General features: G+C 44.0%; 1 protein-coding gene across 1 annotated transcript in view; it reads right to left on the reverse strand.

Annotated features, from left to right (window-relative positions):
- The window catches only part of LOC126204147 (uncharacterized), a 96637-nt gene that overhangs the window by 23450 nt on the left and 49183 nt on the right, over positions 1–24004 (reverse strand). Inside the window, exons 4-5 of the mRNA XM_049938556.1 lie at positions 9164–9642; positions 2546–2645 (exon numbers count right to left, since the gene is read on the reverse strand). Of these exons, the coding sequence (XP_049794513.1) occupies positions 2546–2645; positions 9164–9642 (579 nt within the window). The remainder of the gene's footprint in view (positions 1–2545; positions 2646–9163; positions 9643–24004) is intronic.

Genomic DNA, 24004 nt, shown 5'->3' on the forward strand with positions numbered 1-24004 from the left:
TTATCCAGATTTTCGATGATCCGAATGACCTACGGTTCGATCTGGTCCAGATAAACTAGGTTCTACTGAGAAAAATCGACAGATGGCGCAGATACATCTCTCAAGTAAGTTTGACATATCACGTGAGCGAGCACAGGCCATCATTGCAGAACTCAGATATACAGAAAACTGTGTGCACAGTAGGTGCCTCGAATGCTCATTCCTGACATGAAACAAATTTCCATTGTCGTCTACAGCTTTATATCATTGATCATCCCTGATTCTTCCGCCTTTTAGGGGCAGTTTCCCACGTCAAAGGCAAGAGGTCGCTGTGAAATTCTGTCTGCTTCTCTACACTCTTTGACAAGGTCATTGGTAGAGCAAGGGTCACTTCTTATAGGCCTACAGAAAGTAGTATTATGAAGTCCTCTTTGTGTATTACAAAAATATGCAATTTAAGTGTTACATTGGAATAAAGATCTCGTCAAAACAGCTTGTTTCTTCCTAAAACGCTGTTTGGTGAGTTTGTATGCCTCTGGCTATATTGTGTGTTTTTAAATCGCTTTCTTTGGTTAGATTTTTGATACTATTTAGTGGTTGCTTATAGCAAAGTTGGTCTGTGAACGTTTTAACGGGACTTGGCACTAAAGTTCCGATCGGTGAATATTGCAAGCTTGTTTAAAAGTTATTTTCGTACATAACCGCGAGTGCGCCTGAATCATTTCTTATAAAAAGCAATAATTGCCAATCAGTATCATTGACTATAATCTTTTTAGAGTGAAACATCTGGCATTATCTTCTTCCCCCTAAAATGGTGACTGATAACGTGAAACATTACTGAAAAACTTGTAAAAAAAACAGCTGATAGCATTTATTCTGTGAACCACCAATAACATAGACTCAGACTGAAATGCCAATATAGTTTATGTATTTTAGACGTGGATATGATTTGAAGCATTTGACAAGCATCACAGAAAAATTTAGATGTGGAAATATTTGAGGGTAAATTGTGGTTTACGCCAAGTGTAGTCCTAAAAATGGAACTAATTACATTCCTCAAGTAACTGTCAGTAATTCAGACTGTCTGTGTGTTTGTGTGATTGCCTTCTTAGCCGACATGTGCTCTCTTCAGTTACAAGCTTGGTCAAGTTAGTTTTGCCACATCACTCCAGTTAGGCTCAACCTGAAATGTCAACTATCTGTTTAGCATGTTATTTGTACCTATTTAGGCATGAAAACAGCGTTGGGGATTTGCTTTGAGAGTTCACGGTCATGTTTTACGCAGTAATGTTGATAGATATATCTGTGTGTATGCGTGTATGTGTTTTTGTTTCTGACGTATTTAGATGTGGAAATATTGCAAGATACAACCTCTATGCTCCTGTGGGAAAAGGTATCTCGGCTGAGAGAACTTGAAGTGCAGTGGAGGTAACTTCGTTTTTACGTTGTGTACTTAGGTGGAACTAATATGGTTGACTTACATTCAAACACCAAGTGACCCTGACTTTTAAATAACAGACTCAAAGTCGTCTAGCACTACCCATTGAAACACTACAACATTTTTATTGATCGATGATTTAAGTCACTCCAAAGCAGTGCACAGATAGATTGGTTCTAGTACAAAGGTAGAATGGACCCATCTCAGAAGTGGACTAAATTTTTAAATTTCTCTTTTATTTTCATTCAGGTGGAGTGACTGTGATCATTTATGGAGTGGCTGTAAGATTTTCTGGCTGTCAGGAACATTGGTCTGGATCAAGTTTCATACTTTGCGCTATTGGTGAAGGATTATCAGAACCTGACTGTATGAATGATCTGAGTCCGATAGCGAACAGCCACCTCCTCTTCTGTTTTTAGACTTGGTTTCAGCCTCCTTCGGTGAGGGGTTACAGTTATGGTTCTATGTGTAGGCGTGTTAGTTTTGCTTGCAACTTGTCTGGAGACTAACTGATTCTATAGAACATTCTCGGCATGATCTTGCAATGTTTTCTGGTTTAGTAGAACTGTGGACTTTTCCGTGGGTGCCCTTCTGCAGGTACACTTGCAGAATCCAATACTGCTGCCTCTGAGTAGAAAATAAGTATAGAAAAATGTATACAAAAATCTGTATTCTTCTTGATTAAGCAAACGATATTGAGGAGATAGATACTGACATGAGCTTGTAGTCTGTCTTGGCCTCTACATATGAAATTCTTCTCATTGCAGCCAATTCCTGCATTACGACATTACGAGGGTACCCCCTACTCTGGACAGTTCACTTACACGGATGGTGCAATTTGATGTGTAGGCTGCCCGCGTCTACCACAGGCAAGCAGGAGTCGGATGGACGAAGTACAAAAGAGGGTGGCTTGTAAACCTGGGAAAGCCCACTTTGGGGCGGGGAGTATACTTACTGAAAATTGTTGCACTAAGTTCACTGACCCGACGGGGGATAAATTAGAGAAGTACGTGTTTTTTGACCTGAAAGGAGTGGTTTTCCACTTCCTGGCAAAGAAATTTTCTCCTGGTAAACGTATTTTATGTGCACTTGTAATTGTGTTGCAATTTCTAATCCCTCTCTACTTACTGCCACTGTCGCTACGATGTGGAAGCAAATGGAGATGGTGTTGCAGATGAGTAACACAGATATCCCGCGACTGAGAAGCATCTGCAGCAGGTGCATGTAACTGGAAACAAACCAAAACCACACGCCTTTCAGTCTCATTGACGTCAGGATGTAGATGCTCTAAACACTTGTTTATCAATTCACAAAAACTGTTTGATGAACTAAACATGTATAATCTATTAATCCATACGGGCTACATAACTTCTCATGTTCAGTTAGTTTCTGTATCATTTACCTGTTCTGTTTCTGTCCACCAAAAAGAATCTAACCCCTTTTTAAAACAGTAAAGATTCATAAAATGATAACTAGACAAATGGTATTGCCCACGAGTTTTGTAAAAATCAAGTGCGTTCCATAATTTTAGAAGTATATTTCATTCGCAATATCAAATATTTTCACGACCGGTTTCGGATTCCGACTAGTCATCTTGACATACGAAAGATACATACTACATCGGAAATACCCTGAACCGCCAAAGAAACTGGTATAGGTATGCATATTCAAATGTAGAGATGTGTAAACAGGCAGAATACGGTGCTGAGGTCGGCAATGTCTATATAAGACAAGTGTCTGGCACAGTTGTTACATCGGTTACAGGTGCTATAATGACAGGTTATCAAGATTCAAATGAGTTTGAACGTGGTGTAATAGCCGGCGCACGAGCGATGGGACGCAGCATCTCCGAGGTAGCGATGAAGTGGGGATTTTCCCGTACGACCATTTCGTGAGTGTACCGTGAATATCAGGAATCCAGTAACACATCACATCTCCAACATCACTGCGGCCGGAAAAAGATGCTGCAAGAACGGGACCAACGGCGACTGAAGAGAATCGTTCAACGTGACGGAAGTGCAACCCTCCCGCAGATTGCTGAGAATTCCTACGCTGGGCCATGAACAAGTGTCAGCGTGCGAACCATTCAACAATACATCATCGCTATGGGCTTTCGGAGCCGAAGGCTTAGTCGTGTACCCTTGATGACTGCCTCGCCTGGGCCCGTCAATTCCGATATTAAACTGTTGATGACTTGAAACATGTCCAAGATGCTACTCCAGGCGGGTGTAAAATGAATGTGCGCAACGGAAAAACTGAACGCAAAAATGGAGATTTGGCCCTGTCTGACTACCCCTTGAAGCAGATCTTAGGATCTCTTAATGGTGATATCTCCTCCTTGCTCTTTAACATAAAAATTACAACATAAACATAAATGAATGATTAAAGGAACTAGTAACTATAAAATGATAAATGCTGTTTCCTCTTGTACATTTATTGTAGATTAAAGCCCCTTTATATACTACAAATGTTAATATAGCAATGTCTAATAGACATAAAGAGACACAAATGAATTTCCTAGTCAATATCAGTGATCAATTGCCCAAATCTGCCCCTTTTTATGGCTACGCGATCTAATATAAACAACGCGACATAACTGTCATCATCTAAGTACCAAACACTAGAAGACACTACTTTCAAAGATGATCTACGAGGCCTGTTCAGAAAGTAAGCTCCGATTGATTGCCAAATTGAAACCACAGTGAACATCAGAAATGTTTTACTTGTAACAATTAGCTACACCTTTCAGCTACTTCTCTACGTAGTCGCCGTTCTGACTTAGACTTTTGTCATAGCGTTGTACCAACTTTTCAATAGCCTCATCATAGAAGGCAGCCGCCAGTGCTTTCCACCAATTCTCCACGCTGGCCTACACCTCGTTGTCTGTGTCAAAATGTTGTCTTCAAAGACAGCGGTTCATGTGACCAGAGATGAAACTCAGGGGGAGACAATTGCGGACTGTATTGTGGGTAATCTCACATTTCCATTTGAAAACGATGCAGGAGCATCTTCATTGCCCCTGCAGAATGCGGCTGAGAATTGTCTTGAAGAAGAAACAGCACGACAGTTATGTAATGTTAGCTGCATAGCTTCAGGCGAAATTTCTCACCAGGCCCTCGTACTTGACGGCAGACACTATTTTCTAGACACCTTTACGCACTCACTGCGAGCTCAGAAATGAGAAGAGCGACGTGATGCTAACTGGGGTTATACTAGAGACACTACCCAACACATCTGTGCAAAGCTTTATCGGATTTTCATAGTCGTTTCCATTTCGCGACCGATCGGAGCTTACTTTCTGAACGCGCCTCGTACAATGGTGTGTAACCTCAGTGAAAATAAAACTTACATGATCACAGCCTTATAGCCCTAATAAGCCGAAACAATTAGCAATATCACCGTATGTACTGCACCCGGTGTGTCGGAGTGACGGTTCTCGTATACGTCTGCGACGATGGAAGAACTGCAGCCACAAAATAAACTCTTTCAAACACTAGAATTGCAGAAGGCGGTCCTCTGACTAGTATACTCTAAAACTGTCTTCTCCTCTCTGTGTTCTACAGACGAGAAACGCGAACTCCCAGCCACAAGGGCGGAGTTCAGGTAACGTCTCAATGTGATTATAGGCAGAAAAAGTGCTCTCAATCACTGAACGCTGCGTACTCAACGACGACTCCCTACACAGAGGTGAAGTCCAGAATCGTATAAGTTCGCAACAGCACAGTGCCTAACCGTTTTAACTATAAAATCTCTGAGAGCAAAGACAGCAAGTTCGTCTGTACCAACAAAAATTGATACTGAGCGACCGCCAAACCCGGGCACTCAAAACGGAAGACCTCTTCTCACCACCGCTGGCTTCCCATCAAAACTCGGCTCCCCGGCCTCGTAACTCAGAAGGCGAACCATATTCTCGAAACCACGGAATATTTTCCCTCTCTACAGATTCTTCCGAACGCTGACCAACCATATTTTAGTCTTTTGTCGTCCAGCACGGAACGTTTGCGAGGAAATACCTATACTCATACAATGGTACGCTTCTCAGAGTAAAAATCCTCGGAAATAACCCAGCCTGCGATTTCCTAGGTAACGCTTTCTCGTTTCTCTCTGCTACGTCCAAGATTTTCAGAGTTTCCGAAGTATTATACTTTTTTTTTTTTTAGCCTCCTCTACAATACGGCCCGGCCGCCGCTGTATTGTGCTTCCGCACTCAGGTGTCCAGACCGTCCGTCTTGACATTTCCAGTCTGAAGCACACCTGTGTGAGCTTTTCACCCAGGGCTTGAGTTACGCCTACCGTTTCATTTCCACTGGCGTTCCAACCTCTACTAGTATAGGCAATCATTCATTACGCCGTTTTCATAATAAAGACCCTCCGTCATCTTTCATACAATAAGCGTTAACAACTATTTACAAGGTTTACGTGACAATGTCAGTCTTCTTTAAATATTCATATATACGATACACAACCTATCAAATGATACCAAATTGCGGTTGTAAATAACGGCAAAGTATGTAGGTGAGTGCTTGCAAGGTGCGAAATTATAGCCAACTTACACATGTTGCCTGGTCGGACGCGTCTCGTTGCAAATTGTATCGAACAGATGGACATATAGGGGTAGGGAGACGACCTCATGAATCCATGGACCCTGCATGTCAGCAGGGGAGTGTTCAAGCTGCTGGATGTTCTGTGAGGGCGTGGGGCGCTTGCAATTGGAGTGATATGGGACCCCTCATACGTCTAGATACGACTCTGGCAGGTGACATACGTACACATAAGTACGCATCCTGTCTGATCACTTTCCTCAATTCATGTCCATTATGCATTCCAACGGACACGGGCAATTCCAGCAGGACAATGCGACACCGGCCGTTACGGTCGCAGGTCCGAATCCTGCCTCGGGCATGGATGTGTGTGATGTCCTTAGGTTAGTTAGGTTTAAGTAGTTCTAAGTTCTAGGGGATTGATGACCTTAGAAGTTAAGTCCCATCGTGCTCAGAGCCATTTGAACCATTTTTTAATGCGACACTACACACGTCCAGAATTGCTACAGTGTGCTTCCACGAACACTCTTCTGATTTTAGACACTGCTGCTGGCCACCAAACTCCACAGATATGAACATTATTCACCGTATTTGGGATACATTGCAACGTGCTGCTCAGAAAAGATCTCAACCCCTTCGTACTCTTACGGATTTGTCGACAGCCCTGCAGGATACATGGTGTCAGTTCCCTCCAGCACTACTACAGACATTATGATATTAGAATTATATGTTAATACCTTCAGCTGCTGATGGGCGTTGATATATGTCAACGGGGACAGGTGAAAATGTGTGCCCCGACTGGGAGTCGAACCCAGGATCTCCTGCTTACATGGCAGACGCTCTATCCATCTGAGCCCCGGAGGGCACAGAGGATAGTGCGACTGCAGGGACGATCTTGCGCACGCCTCCCGCGAGACCTACATTCTCACCTTATATGTCCACACACTACATTCGTAGTGTCCCTACCCAACACACTCATTACTCGTGGAAGACATTTTTACCAAGTCCCGAAAGAACAGACAGCATATCGATATAAGTATATAGTTCTGGCAATACCGCCCATGACCGTCTTCTTCTGTGCGGATGCACACATATTACCCGAACTCTTGCGGGACTTGGTAAGAATGTCTTCCACGAGAAATGAGTGTATTGGGTAGGGTCACTACGAATGTAGTGTGTGGACGTATAAGGTGAGAATGTAGGTCTCGCGGGAGGCGTGGTCGAGATAGTCCCTGCACTCACACTATCCACTGTGCCCTCGGTGGCTCAGATGGATAGAGTGTCTGTCATGTAAGCAGGAGATCCCGGGTTCGAGTTCTGGTCGAAGCACAAATTTTCACCTGTCCCGGTTGATATATATCACGCCCGTCAGCAGCTGAAGGTATTAATATTTTATTCTAATTTCGTTATAAACGGCTGCAGGTCATCAATGGTGTCTGTTCTTTCGGACATGTCCGAAAGAACAGCCAACATATCCATATAAGTATACACCGGGTGATCAAAAAGTCAGTATAAATTTGAAAACTTAATAAACCACGAAATAATGTAGATAGAGAGGTACAAATTGACACACATGCTTGGAATGACATGGGGTTTTATTAGAACAAAAAAACGAAGTTCACAAAATGTCCGACAGATGGCGCTGGACAGCAAAACGTCAGTGACTGCGCACGACAATCGTGTATAAAAGGAGCTGTAATGAGAGAGAGAATCAGATGCACCAGCGGTAGCAGCATGTTGACGTTACCTGAAAAGGCGCTTTTGGTGAAGCTGTATTATCAGAATGGGGAATGTGCTAGTTCAGCGTTACGATCCTATAGCCATTGAAAGGGGATTCGAACGGGTAAAGGTCCGTTGACAAATGCAGCTGTGGCGAGAATGATTTCGAAGATCGAAGCCACTGGTTGTTTAGGCGATAGACCCCGTAGTGGCCGACCGAGCACAAGGCGTGATGCTGCTGAGACTGTTCAGGAAGAAATGGAGACTGTAGCGGGTCCGTCTATGCACGGGGAAGTCAGCGCTCGTGCAGTCGCACGTCGCACCGGCATTCCATACACTACTGTTTGGTTGGCACTGAGGCGTACCCTCCGATGCTATCCGTACGAAATCCATCGGCATCATGAACTGTTTTTTACCTGGCGATTTAGTGAAGCGAAGGGCATTTTCGGTGTAGGCGTTTCGAAAGATGGCGGAAGATGACGATTGGTTGAGTAACGTGTTGTGGACCGACGAAGCTCATTTCACGCTCCGAGGGTCTGTCAACGCCCATAACTGCAGAATTTGGGCTACCGAAAATCCTAGAACTGTGCTGGAAACTCCATTGCACGACGAGGAACTCACGGTATGGGTTGGATTTACCACATCTACCGTTATCGGGCTTTTTTTCTTCGAAGAAATGCGTGATTCTGGTTTTTTAACTGCTACCGTGACGGGTGAGAGGTACGCCGATATGTTACAGAATCGCATCATCCCCAGCCTGGCTGACAAACACCTGCTGGAACGTACGATGTTTATGCAGGATGGCGCTCCACCCCATGTTGCTAGAAGCATGAAAGATCTCTTGGCGCGTCGTTTGGTGATGATCGTGTGCTCAGCCGCCACTTTCGTCATGCTTGGCCTCTCAGGTCCCCAGACCTCAGTCCGTGCGATTATTGGCTTTGGGGTTACCTGAAGTCGCAAGTGTATCGTGATCGACCGACATCTCTAGGGGTGCTGAAAGACAACATCCGACGCCAATGCCTCACCATAACTCTGGGCATGCTTTACAGTGCTGTTCACAACATTATTCCTCGACTACAGCTATTGTTGAGGAATGATGGTGGACATATTGAGCATTTCCTGTAAAGAACATCATCTTTACTTTGTCTTACTTTGTTATGCTAATTATTGGTGTTCTGATGAGATGAAGCGCCATCTGTCGGACATTTTTTGAACTTTTGTATTTTTTTTTGTTGTTGTTGTTATAACAAAACCGCATGTCATTCCAAGCATGTGTGTCAATTTGCACCTCTCTATCTACATTATTCCGTGATTTATTCAGTTTTCAAATTTATACTGACTTTTTGATCACCCAGTGCTTCAGACATTAGTCGAGTCCATGCCACTTCCTGTTGCGGCACTTCTGTGTGCTCACGGGGGCCCTACACGATATTAGGCAGGTGTACCAGTTTCTTTGGCTATTCTGTACACGTGGAAGGAGACTCACTTTATAATGATCTGATGGTGATTTATGTTCTCCACGAGGCTGCGGAACATCTCATCGTGTGAATACAGAGGACTTTGGGCCTCAGCCTCAGCTGCGGCGGCAGATTTTTCTTTAGAGTAGTACGAAGCTTTTGCTGGAGACGTGTCCTTGTAGCAGGCGGGGAGCGCGGCACTCGGGGCCCCGCCAGCTCCGACGCCGGAGAGCCTGTCGTTGAGGACGGCCAGCTCGGCGGCGGCCTGCAGCATCAGCGCCAGCATGGCGCAGTCCAGCAGCACCGACGTCTCCGAGCAGATCCAGCAGCACGGCACCTGCACGCCCAGCAGGATCTCGTACGTGGGCGAGGACTGCGTGTCCAACGGCAGCCACAGCGGCATCATGAAGCCCCGCTTTACCGGGCGTCCCTCTGATCGCGCCGAGGCGATGGCGCCGGCTACGATAGGAGCGACGGTCCACATGGCCGAGTTCATCCTGTACGACACCTGCAACGCGGTACACAAGGACCGTAACAGTGCCGAGCTTATGGTGACAAAACGTGAAAGACACACCTAAGCGCATTGGTACTATAATAGAAATCCGGCCTGTGGTGCTAGTTTGGGTTATTCGTAATTGTGTCCAAGTTGTTGTAGCCATAAAGTTTGTGAGTCACCTTTACTCGTTGCAAGTTTTCAGCACCTATCTGCTGCAAGCTTAACGCTGAAACTTGAGGTGGCTGTGTGCCCTACATAGGGACGCTTGCATTGGACTCTGCTAATCGAAAAAAATCTTCAGAAAAAAAGGAAATTCAAAGCAACGAACACTAAAGTTCGATAGTTACGTATTATCCATCTTTGAGCATAAACAGCTATACAAAAAATACACAGCTCCTGTAAAGGAACTGCACAAAAACTTACAGTAGTACAGAGGTGTAGTACTGCCAGTACTAACTATGGAGACATGAGGCACCACAATGAAATTTCTACAGCACTGCAATCGACGATCACAGGTTCGGAGCACCTATGACTGACGCCAAGGGAACTGTCTATTAAAAATGCAGTTTTATTGGCTAGAATCTCTCTTTTTCACTTTTCCCTGAGATGGGGGCAGGCGGCCAGTTCCACGTGAGGCATTTCTGGGAGTATCCTGGTGAAAGTGGGACGCCTCTGATTCTACTGTGTACATACACAGACTCTGAGTCTGAGATATTGTCGCGAGTAGTAGCGAACGAGGAGTTGTCGAGGGGAGTCGGAAGTGGTCGAACGCAGGTCGTAGTGGAGAAAGGCGCGCGACGTGAGAGGTCGCAGCCTGTCGTGATCGTGCTAGTAGCGTCGGAGGAGACTTTGGTATTAATTGTGGATTTCTGCCTTTTTGCTGCACTTAAGCCGGCCGTTGTGGCCGTGCGGTTCTAGGCGCTTCAGTCTGGAACCGCGTGACCGCTGTGGTCGCAGGTTCGAATTCTGCCTCGGGCATGGATGTGTGTGATGTCCTTAGGTTAGTTAGGTTTAAGCAGTTGTAAGTTCTAGGGGACTGATGACCACAGATGTTAAGTCCCATAGTGCTCAGAGGCATTTCAACCTTTTTTTTCTGCACTTAGTTGTTGGTTGCTTACGCACCGGAGGAATTCTGTCAGATTTGTGTATGATACACTCAGAGCAATAGTCGTATCTTTGTTGTGTTCAGAAACGTGTTTATTGAGTATAGATATTGCGGAATAATTAAAAATCTGTCTAAAGTTGGTGAGTGTTTAAATCATCAGTTTTCTAAATATAGTCAATTAAAAGTTTGTATTGCTTTCTTTCATTTTTCTGTACATCAATTAAGGTTAGTTGACTAAACCCTCCTGATCATTCGATTTCTATGTATAAAAGTATGGCAATAAATGTAACAATTAGGCCATGCATTGCAATCTGCATGGATTGCAGTACTGCTTTTTGAAATATGTTGGCATGTTGCTGATCACACAGTTGCAGCGGCAAGACGAGGTAAGTTGTCAGTTGCGTACAGGCACATTGCAGAACAGTTGTTAGGAGACTTTAAAGGATAGTTTAAATCTCGCAGTCAGATAGTTGAGAACTGATATGCTTATAATTCGTGGGAGGAGATACGAACGGGTTTCAACGGGACAGTCCGCAGTTGTGCTCGTTGGTCTTCTCCCTTCGTGTGTCTTTGCGAGGGAGGTTTCCTTGCGGTTTTTGGATAAATAATGTTAACAACTGTTGACTGTACGGTATTTCGTACAGGAGGCGCTGACAGCTGTTACTTATCCTTTGCCGAAACGCGTACCCCATGCTTAAGTATCTTTGTTCAGCTTTCCCATGTGTAGAAGACTACTGGGATATGAGTTCGCGCGAGTGGTGGCAAGCAACCGTTTGTGACAGCTGACGTGAGACAACTGCGTTACTGGAAATCTCGTCGTGACCAACAGACGCCCATCATTTAAGGTAACAACTGTCTACAGCATCCCTAACCGGGATACCAGGAGGCATGAAACTGTACCCGGTGAGACTTAAGAGAAACAGCGTTTCCTTTTCTACTATTTGTTCATCCGTATCAGTTTGCGCTTCTGGTTTCGCCTTTTGGCTTCTGCCACATTAACGCTGGTGGCTATGATGCTAAATTACGACGAATTTACGACTGAGCTCATCATTGAGTCAGATCCTACACTTAACTGTTTTCCAGTCTTCTCTTCATTGACAACATTCGGTGCCAACTGTGGGCTGTGTGATAATGAACTCCAGTGTCACAAGGTCTGGTGTAAGTCTTTTCTAATTATGCCATTTAGGCGGTTTCATAGCAGGTGTATCGAGTGTAGTCGTTTCATGATGGTGACTGTAATGCGTATGTGTATAATGTAGTGTTGTGTTTGTGTTGTTGACGGCGATAAAGAGTGTAGAGAGGGAGTAACCAGTACCCGTGGGTAGCTTACTTCTCTCGAATAACGCTGAGAGGGCCTCCGAGCTTTACATTCCCACTCGACGGACGGATCGCCATCAGGAGCGTCTCATTAACAAGCGTAACAAGGTCACGGATGAAAAAAATGTAGAATGAATTTATTTTTTATTTCCGTCAATGATCACAAAACTTCTGGTCTGAGATTACCGGTTTCTGTCAGCAATGACTAGCTTCAGATCTGCAGCAAAACACCGCAAAATGAAGAAACAAAACTATTCTACAGTTTTCATATTAAAGCAACAAAATTGGCAATAATGAAAAGTATTACTCATATATAGCACTACTGTTCATAACAAACAACAGTACAGTTGTCACAACATGTGTTTGTGTAGTAAACTCGTTAGATAACGCTTACTGTAATCGTGCGCATATTTGTCGATTATGAAATTGTACAGAATGCAATAAAATGAAGAACAGAATAGATAAAGTCTACAGTGGGCTTACCAAGTGTATAAGTTATTACAGAATTGTTGTTGTTGTGGTTTTCAGTCCAGAGACAGGTTTGATGCAGCTCTCAATGCTACTCTATCCTGTGCAAGCTTCTTCATCTCCCAGTACCTACTGCAACCTACATCCTTCTGAATCTGTTTAGTGTATTCATCTCTTGGTCTCCCTCTACAATTTTTACCCTCCACGCTCCCCTCCAATACTAAATTGGTGATCCCTTGATGCCTCAGAATATGTCCTACCAAGCGATCCCTTCTTCTAGTCAAGTTGTGCCACAAATTTCTCTTCTCTCCAATTCTATTCAATACCTCCTCATTAGTTATGTGATCTACCCATCTAATCTTCAGCATTCTTCTATAGCACCACATTTCGAAAGCTTCTATTCTCTTCTTGCCTGAACTATTTATCGTCCACGTTTCACTTCCATACATGGCTACACTCCATACAAATACTTTCAGAAACGACTTCCTGACACTTAAATCTATACTCGATGTTAACAAATTTCTCTTCTTCAGAAACGATTTCCTTGCCACTGCCAGTCTACATTTTATATCCTCTCACTTCGACCATCATCAGTTATTTTGCTCCCCAAATAGCAAAACTCATTTACTACTTTAAGCGTCTCATTTCCTAATCTAATTCCCGCAGCATCACCCGAATTAATTCAACTACATTCCATTATCTTCATTTTGCTTTTGTTGATGTTCATCTTATATCCTCCTTTCAAAACACTGTCCATTCCATTCAGCTGCTCTTCCAGGTCCTTTGCTGTCTCTGACAGAATTACAATGTCATCGGCGAACCCCAAAGTTTTCATTTCTTCTCCATGGATTTTAATTCCTACTCCGAATTTTTCTTTTGTTTCCTTTACTGCTTGCTCAATATACAGATTGAATAACATCGGGGATATGCTACAACCGTGTCTCATTCCCTTCCCAACCACTGCTTCCCTTTCATGTCCCTCGACTTTTATAACTGCCATCTGGTTTCTGTACAAATTGTAAATAGCCTTCCGCTCCCTGTATTTTACCCCTGCCATCTTCAGAATTTGAAAGAGAGTATTCCAGTCAACATTGTCAAAAGCTTTCTTTAAATCTACAAATGCTAGAAACGTAGGTTTTTCTATCCTTAATCTATTTTCTAAGATAAGTCGTAGGGTCAGTATTGCCTCAAGTGTTCCAACATTTCTACGGAATCCAGACTGATCTTCCCCGAAGTCGGCTTCTACCAGTTTTTCCATTCGTCTGTAAAGAATTCGCGTTAGTATTTTGCAGCCATGGTTTATTAAACTGATAGTTCGGTAATTTTCACATCTGTCTACATCTTTTTTCTTTGGGATTGGAATTATTATATTCTTCTTGAAATCTGAAGGTATTTCGCCTCTCTCATATATCTTGCTCACTAGGTGGTAAGAGTTTTGTTAGGCCTGGCTCTCCCAAGGCTGTCAGTAGTTCTAATGGAATGTTGTCTACTCCCGGGGCCTTGTTTCGACTTAGGTCTCTCAGTGCTCTGTCAATCTCTTCACGCAATATCATATCTCCCATTTCATCTTCATCTACATTCTCTTCCATTTCTATAATACTATCCTCAATAACATCGCCCTTGTATAGATCGTCTGTATGCTCCTTCCACCTATCTGCTTTCCAAAAAAAAAAAAAAAGTTCAAATGTGTGTGAAATCTTATGGGACTTAACTGCTAAGGTCATCAGTCCCCAAGCTTACTCACTACTTAACCTAAATTATCCTAAGGACAAACACACACACTCATGCCCGAGGGAGGACTCGTACCTCCGCCGGGACCAGCCGCACAGTCCGTGACTGCAGCGCCTTAGACCGCTCGGCTAATTCCTTCCGGCTATCTGCTTTCTCTTCTTTGCTTGGAACTGGGTTTCCATCTGAGCTCTTGATATTCATGCAAGTATTTCTCTTTTCTCCAAAGGTCTCTTTAATTTTCCTTTAGGCAGTATCTATCTTACCCCTAGTGATATGCGCCTCTACATCCTTACATTTGTCCTCTAGCCATCCCTGCTTAGCCATTTTGCACTTAGATTAGATTAGATTAGTACTTGTTCCATAGATCATGAATACGTCACTTCGTAATGATGTCGAACGTGTCAGGTTAATAAAAGCAGTCTATACATGATATTACATTACACAAAATATTACATGACACTTAAAATTTTTAATTTTTTTTGGTGGTAGAGGAAATTACCCACTTACTACATTCAAAAATTCATCTAATGAGTAGAAGGAGTTGCCATTAAGAAATTCTTTTAATTTCCTTTTCAATGCTATATGGCTATCTATCAGACTTTTGATGCTATTAGGTAAGTGACCAAAGACTTTTGTGGCAGCATAATTTACCCCCTTGTGAGCCAATGTTAGATTTAACCTTGAGTAGTGAAGATCATCCTTTCTCCTAGTGTTGTAGCCATGTACACTGCTATTACTTTTGAATTCGTTCGGATTGTTAAAAACAAATTTCATAAGTGAATGTATATATTGTGAGGCTACAGTGAAGATCTCTAGCTCTTTAAATAAGTGTCTGCAGGATGATCTTGGATGAGCTCCAGCAATTATTCTGATTACACACTTGTGTGTAATGAACACTATTTTACTCATTGATGAGTTACCCCAAATATGATGCCATACGAAAGCAGAGAATGAAAACAGGCGTGGTAAGCTAATTTACTCAGATGTATATCGCCAAAATTTGCAATGACCCTAATAGCATAAGTAGCTGACCTCAAATGTTTCAGCAGATCCTCAGTGTGTTTTATGCAGTTCACTTCCTGTCGATCTCATTTTTGAGACGTTTGTATTCCTTTTTGCCTGCTTCATTTACTGCATATTTATATTTTCTCCTTTCATCAATTAAATTCAGTATCTCTTCTGTTACCCAAAGATTTCTGTTAGCCCTCGTCTTTTTACCTACGTGATCCTCTGCTGCCTTCACTACTTCATCCCTCAAAGCTACCCATTCTCCTTCTGTATTTCTTTCCCCCATTCTTGTCATTCGTTCCCTAATGCTCTCCCTGAAACTCTCTATAACCTCTGGTTCTTTCAGTTTATCCAGGTCCCATTTCCTCAAATTCCCATCTTTTTGCAGTTTCTTCAGTTTTAATCTACAGTTCATAACCAATAGATTGTGATCAGAGTCCACATCTGCCCCTGGAAATGTCTTACAACTTAAAACCTGGTTCCTCTCTGTCTTACCGTTATATAATCGGTCTGAAACGTTCTATTATCTCCAGGCTTCTTCCATGTATACAACCTTCTTTTATGATTCTTGAACCAAGTGTTAGCTATGATTAACACGATAAAATGTAATAATTAAAAACACGAGTAAAATTAAATTTGAAACTGTTACGAAAATTGGCTAAGTGACGAAGTGTGATTCTGAGACATTCTTGTGATCATTTTATATAAAAATAGTAACATATACTACAACAAGGTAATGGAGCTAATAAAATAATATAAATAGGCAAGAAGCGAAATGGCTAGAAAGCAAAGACTAAAGTATGTGCCCTCTGTCGGCGAGACCGCCATAATGCAACAAAGGCTAGAAGTCGGAAAAACTTAACCGTCAGAGGGCCTCTCGCAACCTGCGATATACCGTTCCAAGAAAAGGGTCTAGGGGCTAGCGTTGCTGCCTCTGGATCTCGCGGTCCCGGGTTTGATTCCCGGCCGGTTTGGGTATTTTCTCTGCCCGGGGATTGGGTATTTGAGTTGTCCTCATTATTTCATCATTATCATCATCATTCGTGATAGTTGCTAGATTGGACTGTGTAAAAATTGGTTTTTTTACTGGCGCTGATGACAGCGCAGTTGAGCACCCCACAAACCAAACGTCATCAGCATCATCCAAGGCACAGTATAATAAAATATTGAAGCAGCCACTTGACAAGATTATTTCTTAATGAAATATATTACATAAACAGAGAAGGGACAATCAAACATGAGAGTAATACGATTAATGTAAAAAAAAACGGAGCAAATACGTGATTCAGTCAATACCGGTTAACAGCAGGTCAAGATATACATACGAGAGGCGTTCAGTGATTACTGTACACGTCAGCACCAACCGACTAGACGTCTCTGCCTCTAATTTTCGGATGTTGCTGCTCTTGTTGTGCGTAGACTGGCAGGGACCAATCCCCTGTGCTTTGTGTCTGTGTCTGTTTATCTACGTAGTTTGCATGTGTCGTCGAGACTGTCTTCTGTGCATGTACATGGTCTCCTTGCGTGTTATCGTTTTCTTGTCGCCGTCGCCGTCGTTTTGAGCCGACTTTCCATCGTCACAGCCGCCTCTTTCATCGCCATCGCTATCGTCGTCGTCGTCATTGCCACCGCCACCGCCGCATTCTACTCGCTGCTGCCGTCGCCTCCGTATCCGTCTTCGTCTTCATCGCCGCAGTCGTCGCCATCCTCATGTGCAGTCATCGCATCACAACGGACGTCGCTGCTGTCATCCCCCACCATCTCGGAGACGCTCTGCCGCCGGTAATTATCATCGAACTTCTGTTTCCTGCTTCTCTCGACCCGCAAAGGGTATTCCAGCCACCTCCATCATTTATACCACCCTCCTTCTGCCACCACCATCACTACATGGAGCGCTACCTCTAGCCCACTACCATATGTCCACCCACCCCCTCCCAAAAATTTCTTCCCACCTGCAGTCACATCAGCTGTTTACACTCTCCTCCCTGCAGCTGGCCGGAGTGGCCGAGCGGTTCTAGGCGCTACAGTCTGGAACCGCGCGGCCGCTACGGTCGCAGGTTCGAATCCTGCCTCGGGCATGGATGTGTGTGATGTCCTTAGGTTAGTTAGGTTTACGTAGTTCTAAGTTCTAGGGGACTGATGACCTGAGCAGTTAAGTCCCATAGTGCTCAGAGCCATTTGAACCATTTGAACTCTCCTCCCTGCAACACCTTCCCTACCCTCGACAGATGCCAAGAATGCCTCCTATAAAACGATCACCTTAATGCTGATAGTAAGAATCCTCCAACCTGCTCCAACTGTAAACAATCCCACTTCCCTAAGCAATGTCCCAACCTTGGTACCCCCTCCCCACCTGCAACACATGCATTGATGCTCATCCTACTTACTCCACGAAGTGCAAGGTCAACCCCCATCCATTATACAGGAATTAGCTGTCCCTGTCCATCCTCTAGATCATCTGATCCATCCCAACAACTCCCTCCACTAACCTGCTTAGGACATCATCCGTTTCCTTACCATCATCCTCCAAAATATCCACCCCTTCCAACCAGCCTACATAACTTTAGCAAATCTCCCTTGCTGCTTGCTCAGTATTTCATCTGAACACCCAAGCCACATACTCCTGAAACCAGGTACATTTTGTTTTCACCTGTCTCGACACCCTTGTATAAAACCAACGCCCACAACCTGCTTCCTAGCCTCTCATCGAGGCACAACAGCACTATAGCATCCTATACAGCAACATCCGCCCCCTACCCATCAACAAGTCCCTTTTTATGTATACCCTGTCCCAACACAACATCGATACTTTCACTCTCAATAAAATGTTCCATAAACCACACCATCCATGCCTCTCCCTATATCCTCCACCATACTGATAATCCTAACCCCTGGCCAGAGATAGAGTAGCAGCTGGCCATCACAGGAACATCCCTGCTCATTCAGAACTCTTACTCAACAGTCCCACCAAATACCTTATCCTTAGCCTCTTCTTCAAAACCCCCATTGTTACCAGTGCTGCTATCTACATCTGACCTAACAATCCCATCCCCTATGATTTTATCACCCACATTCCAATACCTTTCCACCTACATTATTGCCTCTGACCTCAACATTCATAGTTGATCCGCTGCAAACCTCCGGTGGTGGTAGTCAGTTACCAAATACCTCCAAGGTGATGTCATCTGCATCCCACAGCACACCTGATCTTAAAGTAACACTGCTCTCATTTTTGTCCTGGCATCTCCCACCCTCCTTGGATGCCTCACTGTAGAACTCCTCGATCCTACTGAAAGTGGCCACCTACCTGTCCTCTTCACCATATCCTGCACAGTATCCTGTCCCCATGCACCACATCCCAATCTCTGTACAGGACTACTACTGTACCAACTGGAATGCCTTCCAGACTGGAAGCCAACCCCTAATCTTCCAGCAACGTGATGATATGCCCCAAGCCACAGCCTTCCTGCAACAGACCTCCCATATTATCTCCACCCGTATCCCTCAAAAATGTTCAAATGTGTGTGAATTCCTAAGAGACCAAACTGCTTAGGTCATAGGTCCCTAGACTTACACACTACTTACACTAACTTAAACTAACTTATGCTAAGCACAACACACAAACCCCTTCTGTAGCCTTATATCCACATCGCCCCACTCTCCCACCACAAGCTGTACTCCTTTTCGGTGAATCCTATCGTTTATATCGCTCCTTCCTCCGAACTTGTGACCATGATACATTCACACACCGTAGCACATACAGTGACACATTTGAAATTTACTCACTGCCAATCAAAACGCTGGGACTGGCACCATACATGCACCAGACCCAATGCTACACTCCCACTTACTTGCACCCATCCCATCACTCAATACCCGATCGTTCACAACAACCTTCCCTCACCTGACGACCTGAGCAAAGCCAGTCACTTTGCATCCTATCTCTCCAACGTCTTCTCCATCCCTGACGACCCTCACTTTGACTACTCCCCATTCCATACTGTCCATAAATGCACAGATACCACAGTCCCACACCTGTATCCCAGCTTCTGGTACTTGAACAACATAGCAGAAACAGAATTAAACGCCCCAATCACATCATATTACATTAAACAAATACTTCAAAGACAACACAATACATCTCATGGTCATGACCATATTACCTGTCACCACCTCAAAGAATGCCCTATCTCCGTTATCATCACCTGTGCGACTCTGTATACCACTATCCTCTCCACAGTCTACTATCCCGACCTGTGGAAAACCTCCAAAATCCTACTTTTCCTCAAACCAAACAAACACTCCACTGTTACCTCTTTGTACCATCTCATCTGCCTCACCTCATTGTTTAGCAAGGTCTTTGAATCTATCCTCTCCCATTGCATCTATCGCCATTTGCCAGCACGATCGGCTCCCTGTTACCCAGTGTGGCTTCTGTCCCTCCTCTGCTGATGATCAGTTCCTGAACATCACCCATCTCCTTTCCCAACAGCTCAACAACCGTAAATCCACCATCTTTGTCTCCCTTGACCTAGAGAAAGCATACAAGTGCATAAGGCATTCCGGTCTCCTTTTCAGTCTCCAGACTTATGTACTTCTAATCAACTACGTCCACCTTATTGTATCTCTCCTCTCCCACCGCCCATCCTATGTCACTGTTAACGACAACAATTCCCAAATCTTCCACCCCACTGCAGGTTTGCTCCAAGGTTCCATTCTCTCCCTCCGTCTTTACCCCATTCTCTCCCTCCACCTTTACCTCTTACACACTACTGATATCCCCAAACCACCTCCTCCCGTCCATCTCCTCCAATATACTGATGATACCGCTTTCCTTGCTTTCTGTTCTACGCTCCAGAAATCCCAACGATCCCTCCAAATCAGCCTCAATCAGTTTACCTCGTGTTGTGACCAATTGCTCCTTAAGATTAACCGCTCCAAAACCGAGACAATAATTATAAGATGCACTACCCTCATATTCTGTTCCGGCGTAACATCAAGTGCCAGTACGTCGGGCCGGAACGATACAGCAGAGAAGGCTGTGAGACGGCATCAGCCAATAGAACGCTGACTAGGACGACACCACGATAGGAGCGGCACTTATACGAAGAGAATTTAGGCGCCGCTCCAGATAGCCTCGGCCGCACTAGCAGAGCCACACTAGAAGACGAGCCGTTATCCTAACTCTTTATTCGTGACTTATGTTTTGCTTGCTTGGAAATTGTATATATCAAAGGACAGTGATTATTTGCATGTCGACAATTGCTTGCGACACTTTATTGTGAAAAGGCAAAGTTAAGTATTGTTAATACAATGTGCTGTAAACTAAAACTACTAACTGGCTGAACATGGGGGTTACATCCTTCACACGTACAAATCTCTGATCCACACTATTCTTTGCCACCCATACATTGCATGGATAGCCACCCCTCCTAAGTTCTATGAGTCCCTTCAGATCCTTGAATGCCATGCTCTCCGCCTCGCTTTCCACACCCGCTTACCTTCCCCCACAAGGATCCTTTACCAACTCGTCAAATTCCCACCCCTGTTCACTCACGCTGAACACCTCCGAATAACTTACACCATTCGTGAACTCGACTCAACAATCATATTGTGCCCCCTCTCCTTTCCAATCCTAGTGCGCTGCCCTGTCTCTACCTACATATTCCATCAACCCTTCACCTCACACCCTCCAAGTCCTTTACCAAAGAAATTTCAACTGCCTCCCTCTCCTGGACCGTGAACTCTGCCCCACACATACCCGACCTATCAGCACTGAATCCACCCTACCCTACCAAGCCCTACCAAAGGCTCCCTCCTCCACCTCCTCTCCTCCAACCACACCTCCACCTTTTCCCCTTTGCTATCGCCCCCCACCCCACTTTCCTCTGCTATCTATAGATAGTTCAAAAATGGTTCAAGTGGCTCTGAGCACTATGGGACTTAACTTCTGAGGTCATCCGTCCCCAAGAACTTAGAACTACTTAAACCTAACTAACCTAAGGACATTACACACATCCATGCCCGAGGCAGGATTCGAACCTGCGACCTTAGCGGTCGCGCGCTTTCAGACTGTAGCGCCTAGAACCGCTCGGCCACCCCGGCCGGCGGTCTATAGATGCCAATACCAGTTAATCCTCTCTCCTCATCCCTCACAGTCAACCCTCACCCGTCACCAACTCTTACCAGTCCTCATCACCACCACTCTCCTATCTCCTTCCATACTGACCATCTAGAATCTAAGAATCTACCGTCCCAGGGCAGTTCCTTTTCCATCCCTGGTGAAAGTGCATGATGTTCCGTTTTTTAGGTTAGTTGGTTGATTTGGGGAAGGGGACCAAACAGCAGGTCATCGGTCCCATCGATTAGGGAAGGATGGGGAAGGAAGTCGGCTGTAACCTTTCAAAGGAATCATCCTCTCATTTGCCTGAAGCGATTTAGGGAAATCACGGAAAATCTAAATCAGAATGGCCAGACGCAGATTTTAACCGTCGACCGACTGCGAGTCCAATGTGCTAACCACTGCACCACCTCGCTCGGTCCCGTTTTTAATGGTCAGTGTATCTTCTGTCGTGATCCATGTTTTTCAAGTGTTTTTTCTAGTGTTTCTCAAGTGTTTTTAACCGTGCTGTCTGTCCACATTTTTGTCACTGTTTTTAACCAAGTCATTAAGACAGCATTATATTATTTATATATCTCCCATTCACATCACCTTTTCAAATAATTTACATTCTTAGTACATATCTCTCCTTGTTTTTCCTTTTAGCGTCTAAGTTTGAAACTAATGTCTACTGCCTGAAGAGCGGGTTATTTGTACCGCTGCTAGCCCAATCTCGCAACCCTCCCTCCCAGTACCCCGCGAGGGCGGGATGAAATAACACTAAAGAAAAAAAATACTGTAAAACATTATCAAAGCAAAGAAGGCATTGGGTACAAAATCGGGTTGCCTGTTGACTAGTTTTGCTGGCTCTTTTTTCTGGCCTCATAAATTTCAGACTCTTCCAATAACTCGAGAGTACGGCCTTTTGCGCTCTGTGGAGAACACGCACACTTTTTTCAACGTGTTCTATAGTATGGTTAGTATTTGATAAATGCAATCCAAAGGCTGTAAATGCTCCTTAAAACTAGCATTAAAAGAGCGGCCGATCTGGTCGATCTAATACTTATCACAATTATTACATTCGTTCTTGTGTACACCACAACCAACAAATTTGTCACGCGCAGTTCTCAACGTATTTTTTATGCGAAGTTTTAGAGTGTTGTTGATTTGAAAACCACATCTAACTTTAGATTTACTGAAACATGTGTGTATTTGCTGAGACATATTTCCTGAAACTGCATTGGGATGGTCTTCATTCTTTCTTTACTATTGCTGTTTTCTGGCTGAGTGTGACTTGCTTACCATTTTCTTTTTGTTTCTCCAGACTATTGCGGGCGCTTAACATAATTTACGGAAAAACCATTGGCTATTGCACTCAGATTTAAAATACTGGGTCCTTTATGTATTTCATAGATGGACAAAGGTAAACGAAAGAACCGGTGGATCATTGAGTTGAAGAGCGCTTTTTTATATCGTTGGGGAATGGCATGTCTTATTCTCCCACACCAGGAAACGCTGCAAAGACCTGTAGAACTCAATCCACAACGTTGGCGCAAATTTGTGGTGATCAAGAACTGTAACCCATCACATATTTCTTTCTGTCTTGCCAAAAACTGCCGATGAAACTGTAGTTTACGATCGGAGCGCTCCCCTTCACCTGGGCCATGTTGAGGACATGTGACACGGTACTGAAACTATCATAGTCAAGTAGGTATACAGAGAATAGGAAAAATGTTCGTGCGACCTCTACTGATGAGGCGTGTCTCGCTCTGTTATAAGCGTAGCTCTCAAGCACGAAAGGCAGTTTGTGTTTCGTGACAATTACTGTGACACGATACTACTGTGCCACGTGACTCTGCAATAAGGTGGATGAGTATGTTGCCACCAGGTCGGATTAAAGGAATATATCCGGGCTACTAGATTTATTACTGGTAGGTTCGAACAACACGCAAGTATGACGAAGATGTCTCGGGAACTGAAATGTAAATCCCTGGAGGAAAGGCGACGTGCTTTTCGAGGAACACTATTGAGAAAATTTAGAGAACTTGGATTGAAAGCTGACTGCTGAACGGTTTTACTGCCGTCAATTTACATTTCGCGTAATGATCGAGAAGATAAGATTGAACAAATTAGGGCTCGTGCGGAGGCATATACACAATCGTTTTTCCGTCGCTCTGTTTGCGAGTGGAACGGGAAAGGTAATGACAAATAGTGGTACAGACTACCCTTCGCCATGCACCGTAGGGAGGCTTCCGGAGTATCTGTAGATGTAGACGTTTTCCCTAATATATTTGAAGGGCTTATTTAAATAGTGGTACAAGTCCATTTTTGTTCATATTGAGATACAGAGTCCTAAAGTTAAATGGGCGCTCAAAATTCTGCAGTTGAGATACCAGAAATATTCAAGCACATGGCTTGTTGCTAGAGATGAACCTTTCTTTCTGTTTGTTTGGATCATTAATTTCAGAAGCATTACAGGCAGAAAAGTGGAGGTAATGGACTTGTGCCACTATTGAAATAAGCCCTTCATTTACTCTTCTTATCTCATTCTTGCGGTAGTTATTCACATTCTGTTTCTTCTGTCCTTTGTTAGTTCTGATGCTTAGCATTTGAAAGCGGTCAACATTATTACTATTTTTTGCGAT

Source organism: Schistocerca nitens, chromosome 9 (genome assembly GCF_023898315.1).
Source record: "Schistocerca nitens isolate TAMUIC-IGC-003100 chromosome 9, iqSchNite1.1, whole genome shotgun sequence".
NCBI classification, from domain to species: domain Eukaryota; kingdom Metazoa; phylum Arthropoda; class Insecta; order Orthoptera; family Acrididae; genus Schistocerca; species Schistocerca nitens.